This window comes from Lagenorhynchus albirostris, chromosome 3, assembly GCF_949774975.1.
Source record: "Lagenorhynchus albirostris chromosome 3, mLagAlb1.1, whole genome shotgun sequence".
NCBI classification, from domain to species: domain Eukaryota; kingdom Metazoa; phylum Chordata; class Mammalia; order Artiodactyla; family Delphinidae; genus Lagenorhynchus; species Lagenorhynchus albirostris.
This window is the reverse complement of record NC_083097.1, coordinates 125,996,595-126,013,009: the sequence shown is the minus strand read 5'-3', so window position 1 is coordinate 126,013,009 and position 16,415 is coordinate 125,996,595. Positions and strand designations below refer to the sequence as shown.

The following is a 16,415-nucleotide window of genomic DNA, read 5'->3' as shown; positions in this document are numbered from 1 at the left end:
AATGATTTTCATACATTTTTAAAAAGAGAAAAAAAATTTTATTCTTGAAGCTGCATTCAAGAGATTCCACTCTCCGGGCAGCCCCTTGCCCAGCTGTGAGTCTGCTTGGTCCAGAGAAAGTTCTCTGGGGGCTCCTTGCTGGGCCCTGAGGGACAGCCTGGTGGGGTGGTAGAGACTCGGCAGGATGGACTCTGCCCCTCTGTCCCCGTTCAGAGGCCTTCCCCACAACCTGGAATCTCCACTGAGAATTTGAGTGAGGGAATATGGCTCTGTAGCCCAGAGCCTCTTGCTCAGGTCCAATCCTGTGGGCTTTGCGCTTTGCATCCAGCCTGGAGAGGGTTTGGTGCATGTTACGCCGGGGCGGGGGGGTGGGGGGGGCAGGTAGAGGTGAGGCTGCAGGAACAGGCAGGTGTGAGCTGACACCCTCCCCCCTCCCCCCCTCAGGTCACGGTCTGCAAGCCTTCCATCTTCTCCTGGTTCCATCTCCTTTCTCCAGGAGTCTAGTCCCTACAGCAGCCTCCCACCTTTGAGCCTCTGGAGGAGGAGCTGGGTGGCCCCCTCACCTAGCCCCCTGGGGATTAAGACCTCCCACCCCAGGCTCCCTTGTCCGCCTGAGGCCTAGATCACCAGAGCTGGAAAAGGTCCTCATCCAGCAGTCTCGCTGCACAGATGGGCCCAGGGGATGCAGGGGCTGCGTGGGTGGTTGGTCCAAGGTTACTCAGCAGGTCAGTGGCAGGGCTTGGGACTCAGACTAGGCCTCCTGGGCCCCCACAGGAGCCACATTCCTAGCCCCTGAGTCCTCAAGGCCCCCAGCCCACAAGGCTGGTCGGGGGGCTACGGCAGGTACTCCTCCTTGACAGGCATTGGGGAGGAGGTGCCCAGGAGGCTGGCGGAGCTGGGGCACAGGCCCCCCAGAGGTGGCCCAGCTGGAGTGGTGGTGACATCGTGGGCGGGCGGGGGTGGCTGTGAAGGCTGCTGCTGTTGCTTCTTCTTGTTCACTTTGCGCTCCTTTGCCCGCCGGTTTTGGAACCAGATCTTTACCTGTGGGGTCAGAGAAGAGAGATGGGGTGGGCGGTGGGGAGACCGAATGACAGAACAAGAGGAAAAGAGGAAGGGCAGTGGAGCTCTTGTTTTTCGATGTGGCGCTTGGGGCTTCCCACTTGCTCCGGCTACCCCAACTGTTCATGGACCCTGAACACGTTCTCCCCCTCTGGAACTTGCTCCCCTACTCTTAAGACAACTTCCTCTGTAACCCTCTTCCTCTCCATCTTCCAAAGCCATGCTGTAACACCCCTCCTCCAGGAAGCCTTCCCTGTTCTCCCTGTGACCGCTCCCTCCTCTGGATTTAAACAGCACTGATCAAAGCCCGCTGTAGCCTATAGCTAATCAGGCCCCCATGCTCCTTTTGGTGGTCAGGGATATTGGGTTTAATTGGCCGGGGGATTGGCAGCAGCTCAGTTTCTATTGTGTTGTATGACCATGGCTGGGAGACAACCTCTCTGTTCTCCTCCCTCGACTGAGCTCCATAATCTGCCTGGCAGCCTGGAGGCCAGACTCCCGGGACTGCTCCTGTGGCTGAGGTGGGAGCCCCACACACCTGACGTTCAGTGAGTCCCAGATTGGCAGCCAGCTCTGACTTCCGCCGTATGGTGATGTAACGGCTGTAGTGGAATTCCTTCTCCAGCTCCAGGCGCTGGTGGTCGGTGTAGACCACGCGGTATTTGTCCTTGGTCCGGGTCTTACCTAAGAAGCAGAGGTGCCAGGAGGAGAGGTGAGTGGGGAGGGGAGCTTGCAAAAGGCCAAGGCAGGGCTCCCGGGGGAAGAACAATCCAGGGCCGCTGAAGAAGGACCTTGAGGGAGTAACAGTCATTCTCCCAGGCTCAGGCTTCGAGACTCTCGACCTAGGAGGCAAGCACTGTTCTCATGCCCATCTGGGGGGCCCTAAGGCTCAGAGAGGGGAAGCAACTTGCCCAGGGTTACCCAGCAAGCAGCGGGTGGAGTTGGGGGTTTCAGCCCAAGTCTCCTGACCCAGAGCCCTACTCTGATTGCCAGGCCCACCCGCTCTCGTGCAACAGTTCCCAGGTGTGGCCACAGAAGAGACATGCGGGGAGCTTGTGAAAAACACAGCTTCCGGCGTGTCACCGAGAACGTGAAGTAGAAAGCCTTGGCGTGGAGTCTCCATTTTTACAAGCTCCCAGGTGGTTCCAATTTGGGGATCCTCAGACCGCAGGTCTGAGCACTAGAGACTTGGAGGAAGGAACACCTGGCAGCAAGGGTAGCTTGAGATAACGAGACGTCAGCTGCTCCTCTCTCCTGTGCGCAAGGAGAGCAGGAAGGGCCGTCACAGCCGGAGGCCGAAGCGGGAAGCTTGCAGGAACCGCCCTGGGGTATCTGCTCCTCAGTTCCTGTCAAATGCCTGGTGGTTGGTGGCCGCACAATCAAACAGAAAGGACTGGGGCTGCCGGTGGCTCCCCAGGACCTGTCAGGCTCCTCAGAAGGCCCTGGTTCTAGGCGCCAAGCCCTGAGCTGGGGCTGCACCAGCGGCTGGGGACCGCTCTGCCCGGAGCCATCTACACTCCAGCCTGTGCCCAGGCACAGAGCAGGAGTACTCAGATCAGCCCACAAATATTTACTGAGTTCCCGCTGTGGCCAAGTGCTGGGTGCAGCAGTGAGCAAAACAAAAAGTCCCTGCCCTCGTGAAGCTTAGGTTCTAGTGGAGGGAGATGGGCAAAAATAAAATAAATATGGAAATTATTTGATATGTTGATTGATGATAAGTATTTCAGAGACAAAGAAGGACTGGGAATTAAGGAAGGAGTGAGGCTGTGATTTTAAATACAGTGGTCCATGAAGGCCTTACCTTGAAGGGGAACTTAAGCAAAGATCTAAAGGAGGTGAGGGAAAGAGCAATGCAGCTGTCTGGGGAAGAGGTTCCCAGGCGGAGGGAACAGTAGGTGCAAAGGCCCTGATGGGGGGCATGCCTGCCGCGTGAAGAGTAAGGAACAGTGAGGAGGCTGGTGCGCCCGGGGTGCCGTGAGCCAAGGGAGCGGACAGGTCGAGCTGGGCCTACGAGCCCCGGGAGGGACTCTTGGTTTTAGTCCGTCTGGGACAGGAGCCATTGCAGGGTTCTGAGCAGAGGAGACAAGAGGTCTGATGGAGGATTTAAGATTACTCTGGCTGCTGCATGGAGAACAGATTGGTGAGAAGGGGGACGTGTGGGGAGACCTGCCATAACCCAGGCAGGGCTGGCTTGACTTCCACACAAGGCTCAGCCTGGGGCCCGGAAGTGGGTTTGAGGACCGACTGGGTTAATGTCAGGGATCTCTTTCGGGCTGGGATCAGAGGTCCGTCTGGAGAGGATATTAAGAGTCATGCTTGGCCTGGGCTGCTGTGGGGGCCGGACTCAACACCAGTTTCCTTGTAAGAAGCTGAGCCTGTGGTAAACAGGAGGCAGGCGCAAGCACTTTTTAGACCCACCCATGTGTCCCACCAGGGCATGGCAGGTCTGCATAACCATCGAACCCATCCCACTTCAGCCAAGGGCCCCCGCAGCAACCTGGCCTTCGCCTCCCTGGCCCCAGCTCTGGGCCTGCCCGCTCCTCGGCACCCCTGCGCTAACCTCCCCCCGCCACCAGCGCCGGTCCAGCCCACACAGCTTGGCAGGCTAGTGCTGGGCTCCTCAGAGCCAAAGGGCTTGTGGAGAACAGGAGACAGCACATGTTTCTCGGCTCTTTTCCCTGGGCTTCCTGCCAGAGCAGCAGAACCACACTGGAGTCTTCCACAACCACTGACCTCAGCCCACTGCCCGACGCAGCACAGGACAGCCTCGGCCCTTGGCCAGGCCTAGCCCAGGAAAGGGACAAGGGGGTGGCTGCCGAGGCCTTGGCTCCAGATGGGGCCCCTCCATGACCTAGAAAATTCAACGCTGGCTCAAAAACTGTTCTGCCTAATGCACCACCACTGAAACCCAGCAGAGCTCTGAACCCACAACCCCACTGGGTTCGCTGGGCTGAAGCCAGAAGGGGTCATGGGAGTTTAGTCTCCTCCCACTTTATAGATGAAGAGACTGACGTTCAGGATGGTTATACAGCGTCCAGAGGTCCAAATAAGAGAGGCCTTGTGAGTCCTTCTAGTCCAACCTCCCCGTACAGTCAGGGTCATTGAAGCCCCAGGGTGCCGTGGACTTGCCCAAGGCCATTTCACCAGGCCTGCAGGTCTCCCTCCTGCTCTAGTGCACAGCTCCTCACCCCACCAGATTCAGGGTCCACAGAGACTGCTATAGGGCCCTCTAAGCATTGGCAGCAGAAGCTCAAACAACAGACCACCCATCTACTTGTATTTCTGGGAAGAGTGCGTTCAGACCATGGTGAGGGCAGATTCCTGAAAGCCCTGGGCTGGGGCTGGATGGCCCACAGGTTGAAAATGCCTAGAAGATTCACAGCCTGAGGTAGGGGGAGGAGGCTCCCTGCCCACCCAAACCTCAGCCTGAGAGATTATAAAGACACCCCCCCCCTTCCCTCAGGCACCCAACCCTCGGTCCCATCCTTCCTGACGAGCAAATGGGGATCCACTGCACCCGTTTCATAGTTGGGAGAAACTGAGGCTCAGAAAAGGGCATTTGCGGAGGGCCATCCTTTCTGGTGGTGGTACAAACCTGGGCTCAGGTTTCCTGATCTCCAGCCAGGCTCTTCTGGGTTGGGGGATGGAGGGAATTAGATGAGAGATGGGACTCTAGCTGCATAGTTACTCCTCTCTGCGTAGTTGCAGACTCTAGCAAGGCTGCCAGTGAAGACCCAGCCTACAGGCCCTGTCACCCCCTCCCTGGACCCAAGAGAAGGGCTGGTGGGCTCAGGAACACATCGGCCACTTCCATCTGGTGGAGTTGCTCAAAGCACACAATTTTATTGCTAAGAAAATGGCTCTGCCCAAAACCAAAATGTTTGATATCGCACTGTGTGGTCCAGGGAGTCCCACCTGCCGTCCAGAAGGTGATAATAGGAACATCCTCCTTGGGGCCCAACTTGGTGATCTCAGCCTCATTTAACATGCACATGCCCTTTGACTCATTAATCCCACTTCTAGGGATCAATCCCACAGAAAAATGCCCAAAGAGGTAGCTGTTTCAAATAGCACAGAACTAAGGGCAATGTACATGTCTATGAGTCAGGACTGGTTAATAAGATAAGAGATGGTACATCCACGGAGAGGAGCACTACACAGTCACTAAAAAGAAATTCTAAAGCTCCGTAGGTGCCAATATGGAGCAATTTCTAAAAATATATTGTTAAGTTTAAAAAAAGGCAAAATGTTGTCAATAGTATGTTGCTATTTTTGTATAAAAATGGAATACACACACACACACACACACACACACACACACACTCAAACATGTTTGTGGCCCGAGTTCTTTCTGAAAGAATACACAAGAAACCAGTAATGGGGGTTGGCATGCCTTGGAGAGGGGACTAGAGGCTGGGGAGCCATAGGTAGGAGGGAGTCTTTGGGATGTTTAAATTTTTACCATGTGCGGATGTGAATTTGTATTTTTAATGACAGTCAGGAGCCCTGGGCTCCAGTCCCAGCTCTGGGCCAGAACTCCCCACTGCCATGAGCAAACCTCCTTTCCCCTCCTGCGAACACCTGTGCCACCCTGGGGACCCAGGAGAGAGGGGGCAGGGAGAGCGCCCAGGATGAATGATTTACAGGCCCTTGGGACACTGGGCCTAAGAGGGAAGTCCGGGCTCCTGTAACAGGTGTCTGATGGGAGCCAGGCCACTCCCAGCCACCTAATGAATAACCCTCTGGGCCAGATGCCAGTGCGAGTAGGTGGGAGGGAGGGTGGGAGCCCCCCTAGCAGCTCTTAGGGGTGAAGCATGGGGAGAGAAGAGCCTTGGATAACTGCGCAGATGAGAGGCTTTCTCTCCGCTCTGGCTGTGGGTTGTGAGGAATGGCCCGTCCATATGCTCAGGCTGCCATGGAGGTAGCAAACTTCCCATCCCTAAAGCACGCACAGCAGAGGTCCTGGGAAGCGCCAGGCTAATGGTTCTAAATACCTGACCAGCAGCCTCAGAATTGCCTGGGGAGCTTTTTAAAAGCACAGATTCTGGCCCGGAAGTTCAGACTCAATGGGACTGAAGTGGGCCTCTGGGATTTGATACTTGAATAGCTCTCCAGGTGACCCTGACATGTGGTTGTTTGGGCAAGTAGACCTCCAGGGCTGCGCCATGCAGCTTCTCAATGGCTGGGTGATCTAGGACACCTCACCTCTCTGAGCCTCAAATTCTGTATCTATAAAATGGGGATAATTATTATTCTAATAATGGTCATATTATGTCCATGTGTCAGGCACTTTGCATCCATCTCTCAAAAACCTACGAAGCTGTGCAACTGTTATCCCTAGTTTACAGATGAGAAAACTGATTTTCAGCAAGGTCTGCACATCCGGAAGGTGGGATTTAGCCCAGGTCTGTCTAGACTCAGAAATAGCATTAGAACCTATGGCCCAGTGTAAGGTCTCCCATAATGATCTCCAACCCTCGGGTGTACAGGGGATCACTTGAGATGGATGGATGAATGATGCCTGGCACAGTACCTGGCACACAGTAGGTACACAGGGCAAGGTAGATCTTATTCATTTCCATGGTGGGATAACCACAGGACAGGGATCCTGGGAAACGGATCTGAGCAATGGGCTGTGTGTTGGATGAGACTGTTTATTTATAAGGTCCCTTCCAACTTGGAAACATGAAGCTACTAATGTTTGTTGATGCTCTGATTATATTTGTTATTATTGCTGAAAGAAGTCTAAGACTGATTTCCCTGTCTGAGAGTCTAGAAACTGGGCCTGCCCAGCTGGAGGATAGAGGGCAGGAGCCTGGCGGTCTGCAGTGGGGCCTCCCCATCTCTCCTGGACCAGAGTTCAGCCTCTGCCCCCAGCGCGGGTTAGGTGGCTCCAGGAAAATTGAGTGGCCTCTGGGTCAGCATTTCCTTTGACCTCTTCCTGCTGGGTTTGTGGCCCTGAGGGATGACACTGCCAGCTCTGGCCCTAGGGCTTGGAACACAGATCCATGACCCCTCTCTGTGTGGTCCAGCCCCACTGGCTGTAAATCAAAATCCCCACAACCTCGACCGACACACATACACACACACACACACACACACACACACAAAGGAATGCACATATGCATGCGTGGATGCTTGTTAAAAATACATATTCCCAAGCTCTCAGATCTATTGCATCCTGGTCTCCCTGCCATCTTTAACAAGCCTACCAGAGGGGATTCTGAACCACCAGCTCCCAGTTCTGTGCCATCTGTGTGGCCTTAAATAAGTCCCTTCTCCTCTCTGGGCCTCAGTTTCTCCTGTGCATCAGAAGAAGGTTTGGTGTCAGCTCCGAGGACCCTGTAGATTCTGAACTTCTGTGTAGCTCTGAGTCATCCCTTAAGGACCTGGGCCCAGGTCTGCATCCTTAGCTAAAGGACTTGACAGGTGATTGAATTTCTCTGGGCTTTCCTTCCCTCAGGGAACAGAATGGGTGTGAAAGCAGTTTGCAAAGGGCAAAGAGCTATGGACACGACAAGGAAAACTGAGCTATTTGCACAAGTGCCTGTGGGAGGGATCCCTTGGGAGAGGTAGGAATGCTGCCTGATGGGGAGCCGCAGGGCAAAGAACATAGGCCTAGGGGCGGGGAGGTCTGGCCAGGCCACCAGCCGGACATGTGATGTTCAGCTTGGACCCACTTCCTCAACCGTACTACAAGTGGGTGGGACTTCTGCTGCAGCAGCCCTGACCCACCCAGTTCAATGGTGGACGGATATCCTCCCTGGGCAATGAGGCTCTCTACTGGGCCCATGACTGGTCCTTGTTCTGGCTGGTTTGCCAGTCCCAGGCTGCTCTAGCACAGTTCCTCATTCACCCCTGCTCATTCCTGGAGCAGGGGCGAGGCTGGCATGGGGGCAGGGGTGCGATGAGAGGAGGATAGGCAGGCCAGCCACACTCAGGGGCCCTGTAGCCTTAGGCAAGTTTCTCCACCCCACTGTCACCCTCCTTCCTAGTCACGGCACTCAGTCAGCACCGCCCCCTCCTCCTCCCAGGCCTCTACCCCTCTCCTGTCTTCTCAAGGAGGTCCACGATCTGACTTGGCTACGAGAAGCAGTGAAGAGGACAGAAACTTCAGAGTCAGATAGACGCAGTGGTTCTAACCCAGTCAGGCCAGGTGCCAGCAGTGGGAACCCAGGCAAGTCACTGAACCTCTCTGAATCCCAGTTTACTCATCTGTCAAATGAGGACATGAATGCCTCCTTTAGACATGGTAGCTGTGGAGATGAGATGTGATCATTTCTTTAACAAGGTAGTTAGTAATAAAAGCTATCTGTGACAATGATGAAGAAAAAGGAAGAGGAGGAGGAAGAAGAAGGAGAAGATGATGACTGCAGAGACAAAAGAGGCAAGAGAGATTCCTCAGTGGAGAATAAGGAGCCCATCTGGAATGGATTACACTCTAGAAACTCTCGAGAGGGATTTTCCTGCACTGTGCTGTATGACAGCTACTAGCCACGTGTGGCTATTTAAATTAAAATTAATTAAATGGAATTAAAAATTCAGCTCTTTAGTCACACTAACCATATAGCAAGGGCTCAATAGACACGTGTAGCTAGTGGCTAGCACACTGAACAGCATAGATATAGAGCTATAGAAATTTCTATTGGACAACACGGCTAGACCAAACTCCCAGCCAGGGCCAGATGCTCACACCGCACAGCATACGTAACCAGACTGCTTGGACTATCTACAAAGCAGCCTGTTCTTGCATCCGTCACCCATCTATATTCTTCCCAGGATTTTCCACAAGGGGCACCAGAAATAAGGGGCACCCTTGGCCTAGAACAGCCCTTCTAAGAGTTGCAAGCAGCAACTGCATCCCTTCACATCTTCTTCCGGGCTGAACAACTTGAGGGCACCAGCTGTTTCCTGGTGGAGTTTCCAGGCCTCTGCCCTACCCTAGCCATCCTCCTCTGGTCTGGAGTTGAAGTTCCTGACTAATCATCCACAGGCGTGGGACGTGAAGAGTCACATTTGGGGCGGAGGTGCAGGACGGGGCTCTGGACTCCAGCCCTTCTCTAGCTCATTGAGGAACCTTGGCAAATCCCCTCCCCTTGGTTCCTGGCTCCCTGAATGCTCTGCGAGGGGAGAGACCATGCCACCTTGCTCATTTGGTTCCACAACAGTGCCAGACACACACAGCGAGTACTTGATGAATCCTTGTTAAACCTAACACAGACCTACCGCTTCCTGGTCTCCCCGCAGTAAATGGCCCCCATCCTCAGGCCACTCAGGCCAAAAGCCTAGGTGGCCCTTCCCCCGCTTCCCACATCCAATCCATCAGCTGGTGGCTCAACCTCTAAAGGACATCCTTCTGTCCAGCTCCACTGCTCCCACAGCCTTAGTCAACGTCACTAATCTAATGGAGAAATGTGCTGTTCTGGGGTCGAAAATACCTGCACTTGAAAAAATAGCGAGTGCTCAATAGATGCTAGTTCATTTTATTATTACTGTGGGAGGTGCTCGGTACTTATTTGTTAAACAGTTCATTCCTGTTTTTCATGGGTGGGGGGGTAGATTAAAAACAAACAAATGAAACAATGACGAACTGTGATTAGTGTGAAGGAAAGCAACGGAGCTGAGAGCTAGATTAAGTGGCGGGAGGCGGTGGGGGAGGGAACCTACTTTATTTAGCTTGGGGCAGCTAAATGTCACCTCCTGGAGGAGGTGACATTTAAGCCAAGATATGATGGTTGAGCAGGAGGTTTCCATGTCACCAATGGGGAAGAATATCCCAGGAAGACAGAACAGCATGTGCAAATGCCCTGAGGCAGAGAGCAGCAACAGAGGACCAGCTCTGTGAGGGACCCTGTCTGCTTGTTCTGGCAGGAATCTCTAGCACCTAGCAGAATGTTTGGCACAGAAGAGAGACTCAGAGACTATTACCGCCTGCCTGCCTACGTGACTGAATGAAAGAGGCATGTGATGAGCCTGGAGAGGCTAGCAGGGCTTTGAGCCCTGGGGTGAGGGGTTTGGATTTGATTTCAAGAGAAATGGGAAGACATCAGAGGGGGTTGAGCCTGGAGTGTCAGTCTCGGCTTTCACCAACACCTGCTCCCTCTCTCTGGTGATGCTGAGGGATCTATGTGGCACATCCCTATAAGGTTGATGGGCAAGTATGGCAGGGGGGAGGGCTTAGCATGTGAACAGCGTGCTGGACCTGACTCCAGATGTAAATGTTTCCAAATCCCAAGAGCTCCAGGACAGAACCTTGAGGGGTCATCTCATTAAGATAATTCCTCATTGACAAGCCAGGCTTGCTGCTACCAAAGCTGTTTTGGACCTTCAGAACAGCTGCCCAAGCTCTCCGCAGCAATATGTGCCTAAGTGTGCGTGTGGGGGAACACCCAACCGAAAAAAGCCTTCTGCCACCTTCTAACTGGGTCACTCCCCGCTTCCCAGGTACATCTGAGAGATGAGGTGTCAAATGGAGTTTCTGCCTTGAGAACCAGTTTTAAACAGCCCGGCACCTGCTGTGCCCATCCTCCCCCTCCAGCCTCTTATAGCTCATCTCTGACTGGCCTCCTTTTCCCCACCTAGACGGGAATGCACATGGGGAGGGGTCTTGGGCTCCCATTCTGAGTGCGTTGCTTTATTTGATAGATGCTCATTAGGCCGTAGAGTCTAGGTTTGAACCCTGTGCAGCAGCATCCCGGCTGTGTGAGCTTGGGCAAGCCACCTCACCCTCTCTGAGCTTCATTAACTTTATCTGTAAAATGAAGCTAATAATAGCTCCTCACACCTCTTAGAGTTGTTATGAGACGTAAGTGAGTGCCTAGCACATGGTAAAGACTCAGCTGATGCCACAGTTATTAGCTTTAGCGTGAGCTCCTACAATGTGCAAGGTATGGTGAGAAGGACAGGACCGATTAGCACTGCTCCTTGAGGGGATAACAGATGGTAGATGGCAGGGATCAACAAGACAGTCAGTGATAAATGTTGTTCAAAACAAGGGCCCGGTACAGTGTGTGTAGGGGAGGGAACCAAGGAGGGCTTCCTAGAGGAGGTGGCCTTGGAGAAGAAGCAGCATTTGACCTGGTAAACAGGTAGGAGAGGGAAGGGAGGGCAGTTCAGGTCAAGGGACCCATAATAGAGAGGCAGGGAGTGTGAGCTGTGTGCTCGCGTGCACCTGCTAAGGACTGGTAGAGATGGTCCCAGGCACCAGTGCACTGAGCGCCTACTGTATGCCAGGGTCAGGGCTATGCTCTGCTGGCACCATTGCTTCAAGGTGTAATCTTATTAATGTTACAGTGGAAGAAGCTGAGACTCAGAGAAATGATCCAAATTAACTCGCCTGTGGCTAATGCAGCTTCTGACAGAAATGCAATCCCAGGCCTGAGGCTCCCAAGCCGGACTCTTAACTGTCCCAGGTAAGCATTTCTGTATCTCGGCAAACTAACGGGAGAGTGGCTTCAAGAGTGGGTTGGGGCCAGTTCTCAAGAGGGCTCTGAAATGGAGCTGGATTTTACAGCAATGAAACGGCATAAAATGAAGTGGCAATTCCATGGCAGTGGGGAGCCATGGTTTAGAGGGCGGCTAGGGCATCAGAGAGAGGCTGAAGGTGAGAGGCCAGGTTGGTGACTGTGGCAATGGGCCAAGGGAGAGGGTCTAGGATGTGGTGGGGAGAGGAGGGTTCATCCCCTCCACGGGCCTCAGTTTCTCTATCTGAAAGCTGATGGGGATGGACCAAGATCTAAACCTTGCTGCAAGAGTCTCATCATCTGAGCGGACATCTCCCGACTTGTATGCAACCTCAGCCACCCCAATGGGCCATTAACCTGTGAAAAACTATTCACAAGGAATTGGAGGCTGAGCCTTCAGCAGAAGGATAATTTAGAACCTTCCTAAGGAAAATGCTGATATTTATAGATGCAAACGGGGAAGACAGAAAAAAAAAAAAATAGAGCCCCTTGTAGTCATTTCCTATCCTGGCCTCAGTCAAGTGAAAGTCATCACTCAGAACTGGTTAATGGACAACATAACAGCCTCTCCCACATCTTCCCCATCTTCCCTGCCCCCTCCTTAGGGAAAGCTGGCATCTTAGTCCCAGCCTCAGCAACGCCAATTCCCCAGGTGAGGATGGAGTACTGTCCCATCCATGGAGTAGGGAGAAGGGGGCAACCAGGCTTCCACCACTGGCATGAGCTGCTCGGCTGGACAGTTATGGGTCCCATCTCCAGGTTGAGATCTCATCTCTCCCCTCTTCTCCCAGAGCTGTCTTACTGTTCCTCACACTTGCCCTGTTCTTTCATTCAACAAAACGTATCGAGCACCTACTAAATGCCACACACTGAGCTGGGTGCCTGGAATGTAGCCATGGGTCAAATAGACATGGTTCTGGACTTCATAGGAGTTTACCTTGTCAGTGGGTGTGGGAATAGACAACACACAAACTCACAAATAAGTAAGTTAGTGCTCTGAAGGAAACATGGCAAAGATGATCAATGGGTATTGGTGGGGGTTGCCTACTTTGGAACATCATGGAGGACCTCTCTGAGGAGGTGGCCATTAAGCTAAGACCTGAATGGTGAGAAAGAGCCTGCAAAGAGTCTGGGGAAAGAGTTTTCCAGGGAGAGGGAACAGTATGTGTACAAGACCTGCCTGCAGTAGCACATACAGCTTTGTAGACCTCAGGAAGGAGTGTAGATTTTGCCCTAAATATAATGGGAAGCCACTGGAAAATTTTAAACTGACTCATCCAACATATATCCCAGCCCTGCCTCCACTTGTGTGAAACTGGAACATGCCTTAAAATCTCCAGGCTTCAGTTTCCCATCTGTATGTCTGTTCTCTAACTGTCCAGTTCAGATATTCTAGAATGCTAGAGGCACAGAAGAGGGAAGAAGGGGCAAGAAGGGTACAATAAGAACAGGTGACCAGCAACACCTGGGGAGATGGCATGCACTGACCTTCCCTCTGCTGTCCCAGACAACAGCCTTACCCGGGAAACACCCCCAGAGACCCTGTATCTTCATTGCCCAGAAGGAGAAACTGAGGCCAAAGAGGAGAGGGGCTTGGCCTCTCTCTCACGGAGGGTCTGTAACCCCACCCCAATTCTGACCCCACCTCAAGAGTCAGAGTCAGATGCTGCCTGAGTGGACAGGTAGCAGCTTCTACCTTCGAAAAGGCAGAACGGCTCTCACCTGGCTCCTGGGGTGGCCACTTTCCTCCGGAGCTCCCAAACTTCCCTTGGCCCTTCATTTTAGTTTCTGGGAGTGAAGGTGGAAAGGACTTTTGCCTTTGGGCAGAGTTACTCCTAGGCCCCCTATGTGCCCAGGGACAAGTGTTTCCAAATGACTTCTGAGACCAGAGGTGAACTGAGTTCGGCAGCTCCAGTGCCCAGAGGGACGTGACTTGCCTGACATCACACAGCCTGGAAGCTCCCCAGGGTTCCTGCCAGTCCTCTGACCCCCACCCACTGACCCACTCTCTCCCCCTCACACAGTGCTGGCCTCTCTCCAAGTCCCCGCCCCTGGGGAACCTCCCCATCCATCTCCAAAGTCGCCTGATCAGCAGGAAGTAACAACCAGAATAAAGGAGCAGGAAAAGTGGGCTTCCTTCTTCAGGGAACAGACACAGAACTGCAGGACCCTGAGGGTCAGTGGTCCCAGACGCTTCCTCTCATATAATCTAATACAAAATTCTCAACCGAGGTTTATGGGTAAAGCTTCTGGGGGCCTTTAGAACCCCTGAAATTGTTTGCCCGATTAGGAAACACTTTGTTTTTCTAGGGAGAACATTTATACTTCCCATCAGATTTCACAAAGGGGTCCTTTTGTAACTCAAACAAAGGTACAAGACCCTTCCCTCTCATGGGATGGTGAAACTGACACTCAGAAAAGATGGCTGGTTTAAGAGACGCTGTTCAGAGGAGTAGAGCACCGGCTTGGTCATATCCCAGCCCCACCATGTACTGCTTATGTAGGTATAACTATACTTGCACAGCTCTGTAACCTCTCTACGCCATAGTTTCTTCCTCTTGAAGACGGGGGTGATAATAGCACCTATGATAAAGTTATAAGAATTAAAAGATATCAGGTCAGTGCTCGCTCCGTTAGTAAGTGTTCCATAAACATTAGCTGTTATTATTTAGCCAAGGCCACAGAGACAAGTGGCACAGCTGGGACAGAAACCCCAGTCCTCTGAGGCCTCCGGAGGCAGACAGAAGGTTCTGTGTCCCTGGGACTCCCAAGGAGGTGGTACAAATACAGCCAAACCTGTAGCTGCTGATCAGCCCTCCCCAGCATCTGCTGGGAGTGTGTGGGGACATGGAGGTGAAGAGAGAGAGGAGGTGGGGGATGTCCTAGGCTCGCTCCCAGCTGGGGGAAAGGGAGGAGGGGCTGGACATCAAAGGGTGGGCAGGCCAACTTCCCGCCCCTAAGGCCAGGTGGCCTTTGTCAGGACAGGCCGGACACAGTGGGGACAATGGGTATCATGTTCACTTTCTGGCCGACAGGAGTCACTACCGAGCCAAGGCCCAGCCTGTTACATGACAAAGGGGGGACCTATGAAGGAGGTCAGGCCGCCCCTCATTAAAGCTGAGCCTTTGTCCTGCCCCCTCCCCTGCCTTTGAAGAGGGTGGATCCAGGAGGCCTGCCTGGGGGCAGAAGGTTCACAGGCTCAGGAGCCAAACAGTAGCCACCTTCCCAACTGCTCCTACTTTCCCCTCCCCCAGGGTCAAGAGTTCAGGGCGAGCCCTGGGATGGTAAGGTAGGGACCCTTCACCACCACCAATCTAACCAAAGAGGGCTCTTTTTTAGTCCAAATGATATGACCCACCGATCTCTTCGTTGTATGGATGGGGGACTGAGACCTGGAAAGGAAAGTGACTTACGGGTGTTCACATAATCGGTGCATGTCCTTTGGGGGTTTGCAGCCCCTCTTTGGGGCTGGGATAGGGGTGCATGAAACGGATGACCACCAGGGCCAGTGTTGCTAAAAGTTTACCCTGGGATAAAGGTCTGGGGACCTGTGTCTAGTTCCGGCCTTGCCACGCAACCACAAGGCGTCGTTCTTCATGGCTGGGGTCTCAGTCTCCCTGTCTACAGGGAAAGACAGCGTGTGCTTCCCAAGGCTCCAGGATTCAGAAGGGGGAAGCTGAGAGAACAGCCCGCAGGGACAGAGTCGGGGGTGGCGGGCACACTCTGGAACCCAAGCAGGGCCGGGGCAGAGGTCAGACAGGGGGCGGCCGGGGCCTCGCTCTAGCACCTGCCGGCGCCCAGGGGAACCGTCCAGAGGCGCAGGGTGAGGGAGGGGTGCTTACCGCTGCCACCGCCACCTCCGGCCGCCACGCTGCGCCGCATCCACTCGTAGGGCGTCCGCCTTTGCGCTCCGGGCGAGGACGGTGCGCCTGGGCCGCTGAGGGGCTGCGCCAGGAGACCCGGCCCAGGCCCCGGGGGCGCGGGCACCGCGCTAAAGTCCGGAGGGGGCCCGAATGCCAGCGGGGCCGGGCTGGCAGTGGAGGCCGCGGGGCCCGGACTGTAGGCGGCGGCCCATTCGTCCTTGGGCGCAGAGAAGGGCGTGCTCCAGGCCGCAGGGGGCACGGGGCCCGGCTCCACGTGAGAGTAGCCGGTGAAGTCGGGGTACTGCGGAGGCGGCGGGGGACCGTAGGCTTGCGGGCCCAGGCCGAGACTGGTGGGCCTGGCGGGGCCGGGGTACACGGGGGATTCCTTGTCCAGCACATAGCCCACGTACATGGTGGCCGCGGGGCCCCCCGCGCATGCTGGGCCCTGGAGCCGCCGCAGCCGGCCGCCCCGACGAGCAACTGCTCACCTGAACTCCCAGCCCTGCCGCCGCCGCCGCCCCACCCAGGCCTTTTATAGCTCCGGGCCGGCACGGCCCCAGCCGAGGCGGGTTTGCATTTCAAAGCGGGGGGAGCCTCCAGGCCGCGAATCAAAGGGGGAAACCCGTCGGGGGCGGGGGGTTCAAAAGGAGACAAATTGCCGCCCCAAGCGGGAGGTGGACGCCGGGGCCAAGGGGGGTGGGGGGCGCGGAGGGCGCATCCTGAGCGAGCATCGAGGCATCGCTAGGTGTAGGAGTCTCCTGCGAGGCCCCAGCCTAACCGCCCGAACACCTCGACCGCCCCGCAACCCCCTTTTACAGGTGGAGAGAAGGGATCCGTGGGGTTCAGGGGCTCCAGGCCAGCGTCACGCAGCCACACCGGGCCTGTGGCGCAGTCCGCAGGGACCAGTTGGAGGTGAAGGGGAGGAAACGCTGACTTCAAACCGGGTTCCCGTCTTTAAGGTAGCGGGTCCTTAATCTTTTGCGGGGGCAGGGGGGAGAGGAGGGGTCACGACCCCTCTGAGTGTCTCATG

General features: G+C 54.6%; 1 protein-coding gene across 1 annotated transcript; it reads right to left on the bottom strand.

Annotated features, from left to right (window-relative positions):
* Window positions 1-834: 834 nt before the first annotated feature.
* Window positions 835-15,797, bottom strand: CDX1 (caudal type homeobox 1). Its single transcript, XM_060146475.1, has 3 exons — window positions 15,365-15,797; window positions 1,598-1,743; window positions 835-1,041 (listed from the first exon to the last, which is right to left on the bottom strand). Exons 1-3 carry the CDS (start codon window positions 15,795-15,797, stop codon window positions 835-837), a joined length of 786 nt encoding a protein of 261 aa, XP_060002458.1.
* Window positions 15,798-16,415: the final 618 nt, after the last annotated feature.

Bases quoted from the DNA above. Each gene is read 5' to 3' on its own strand.
- CDX1 (XM_060146475.1), bottom strand. From the start codon at position 15,797: ATGTACGTGGGCTATGTGCTGGACAAGGAATCCCCCGTGTACCCCGGC. The intron at 1,744-15,364 runs GTAAGCACCCCT...TCTGCTTCTTAG, and splicing joins CGGAGGTGGCGGTGGCAGCG to GTAAGACCCGGACCAAGGAC. The intron at 1,042-1,597 runs GTGTGTGGGGCT...CTGACCCCACAG, and splicing joins TGGGACTCACTGAACGTCAG to GTAAAGATCTGGTTCCAAAA.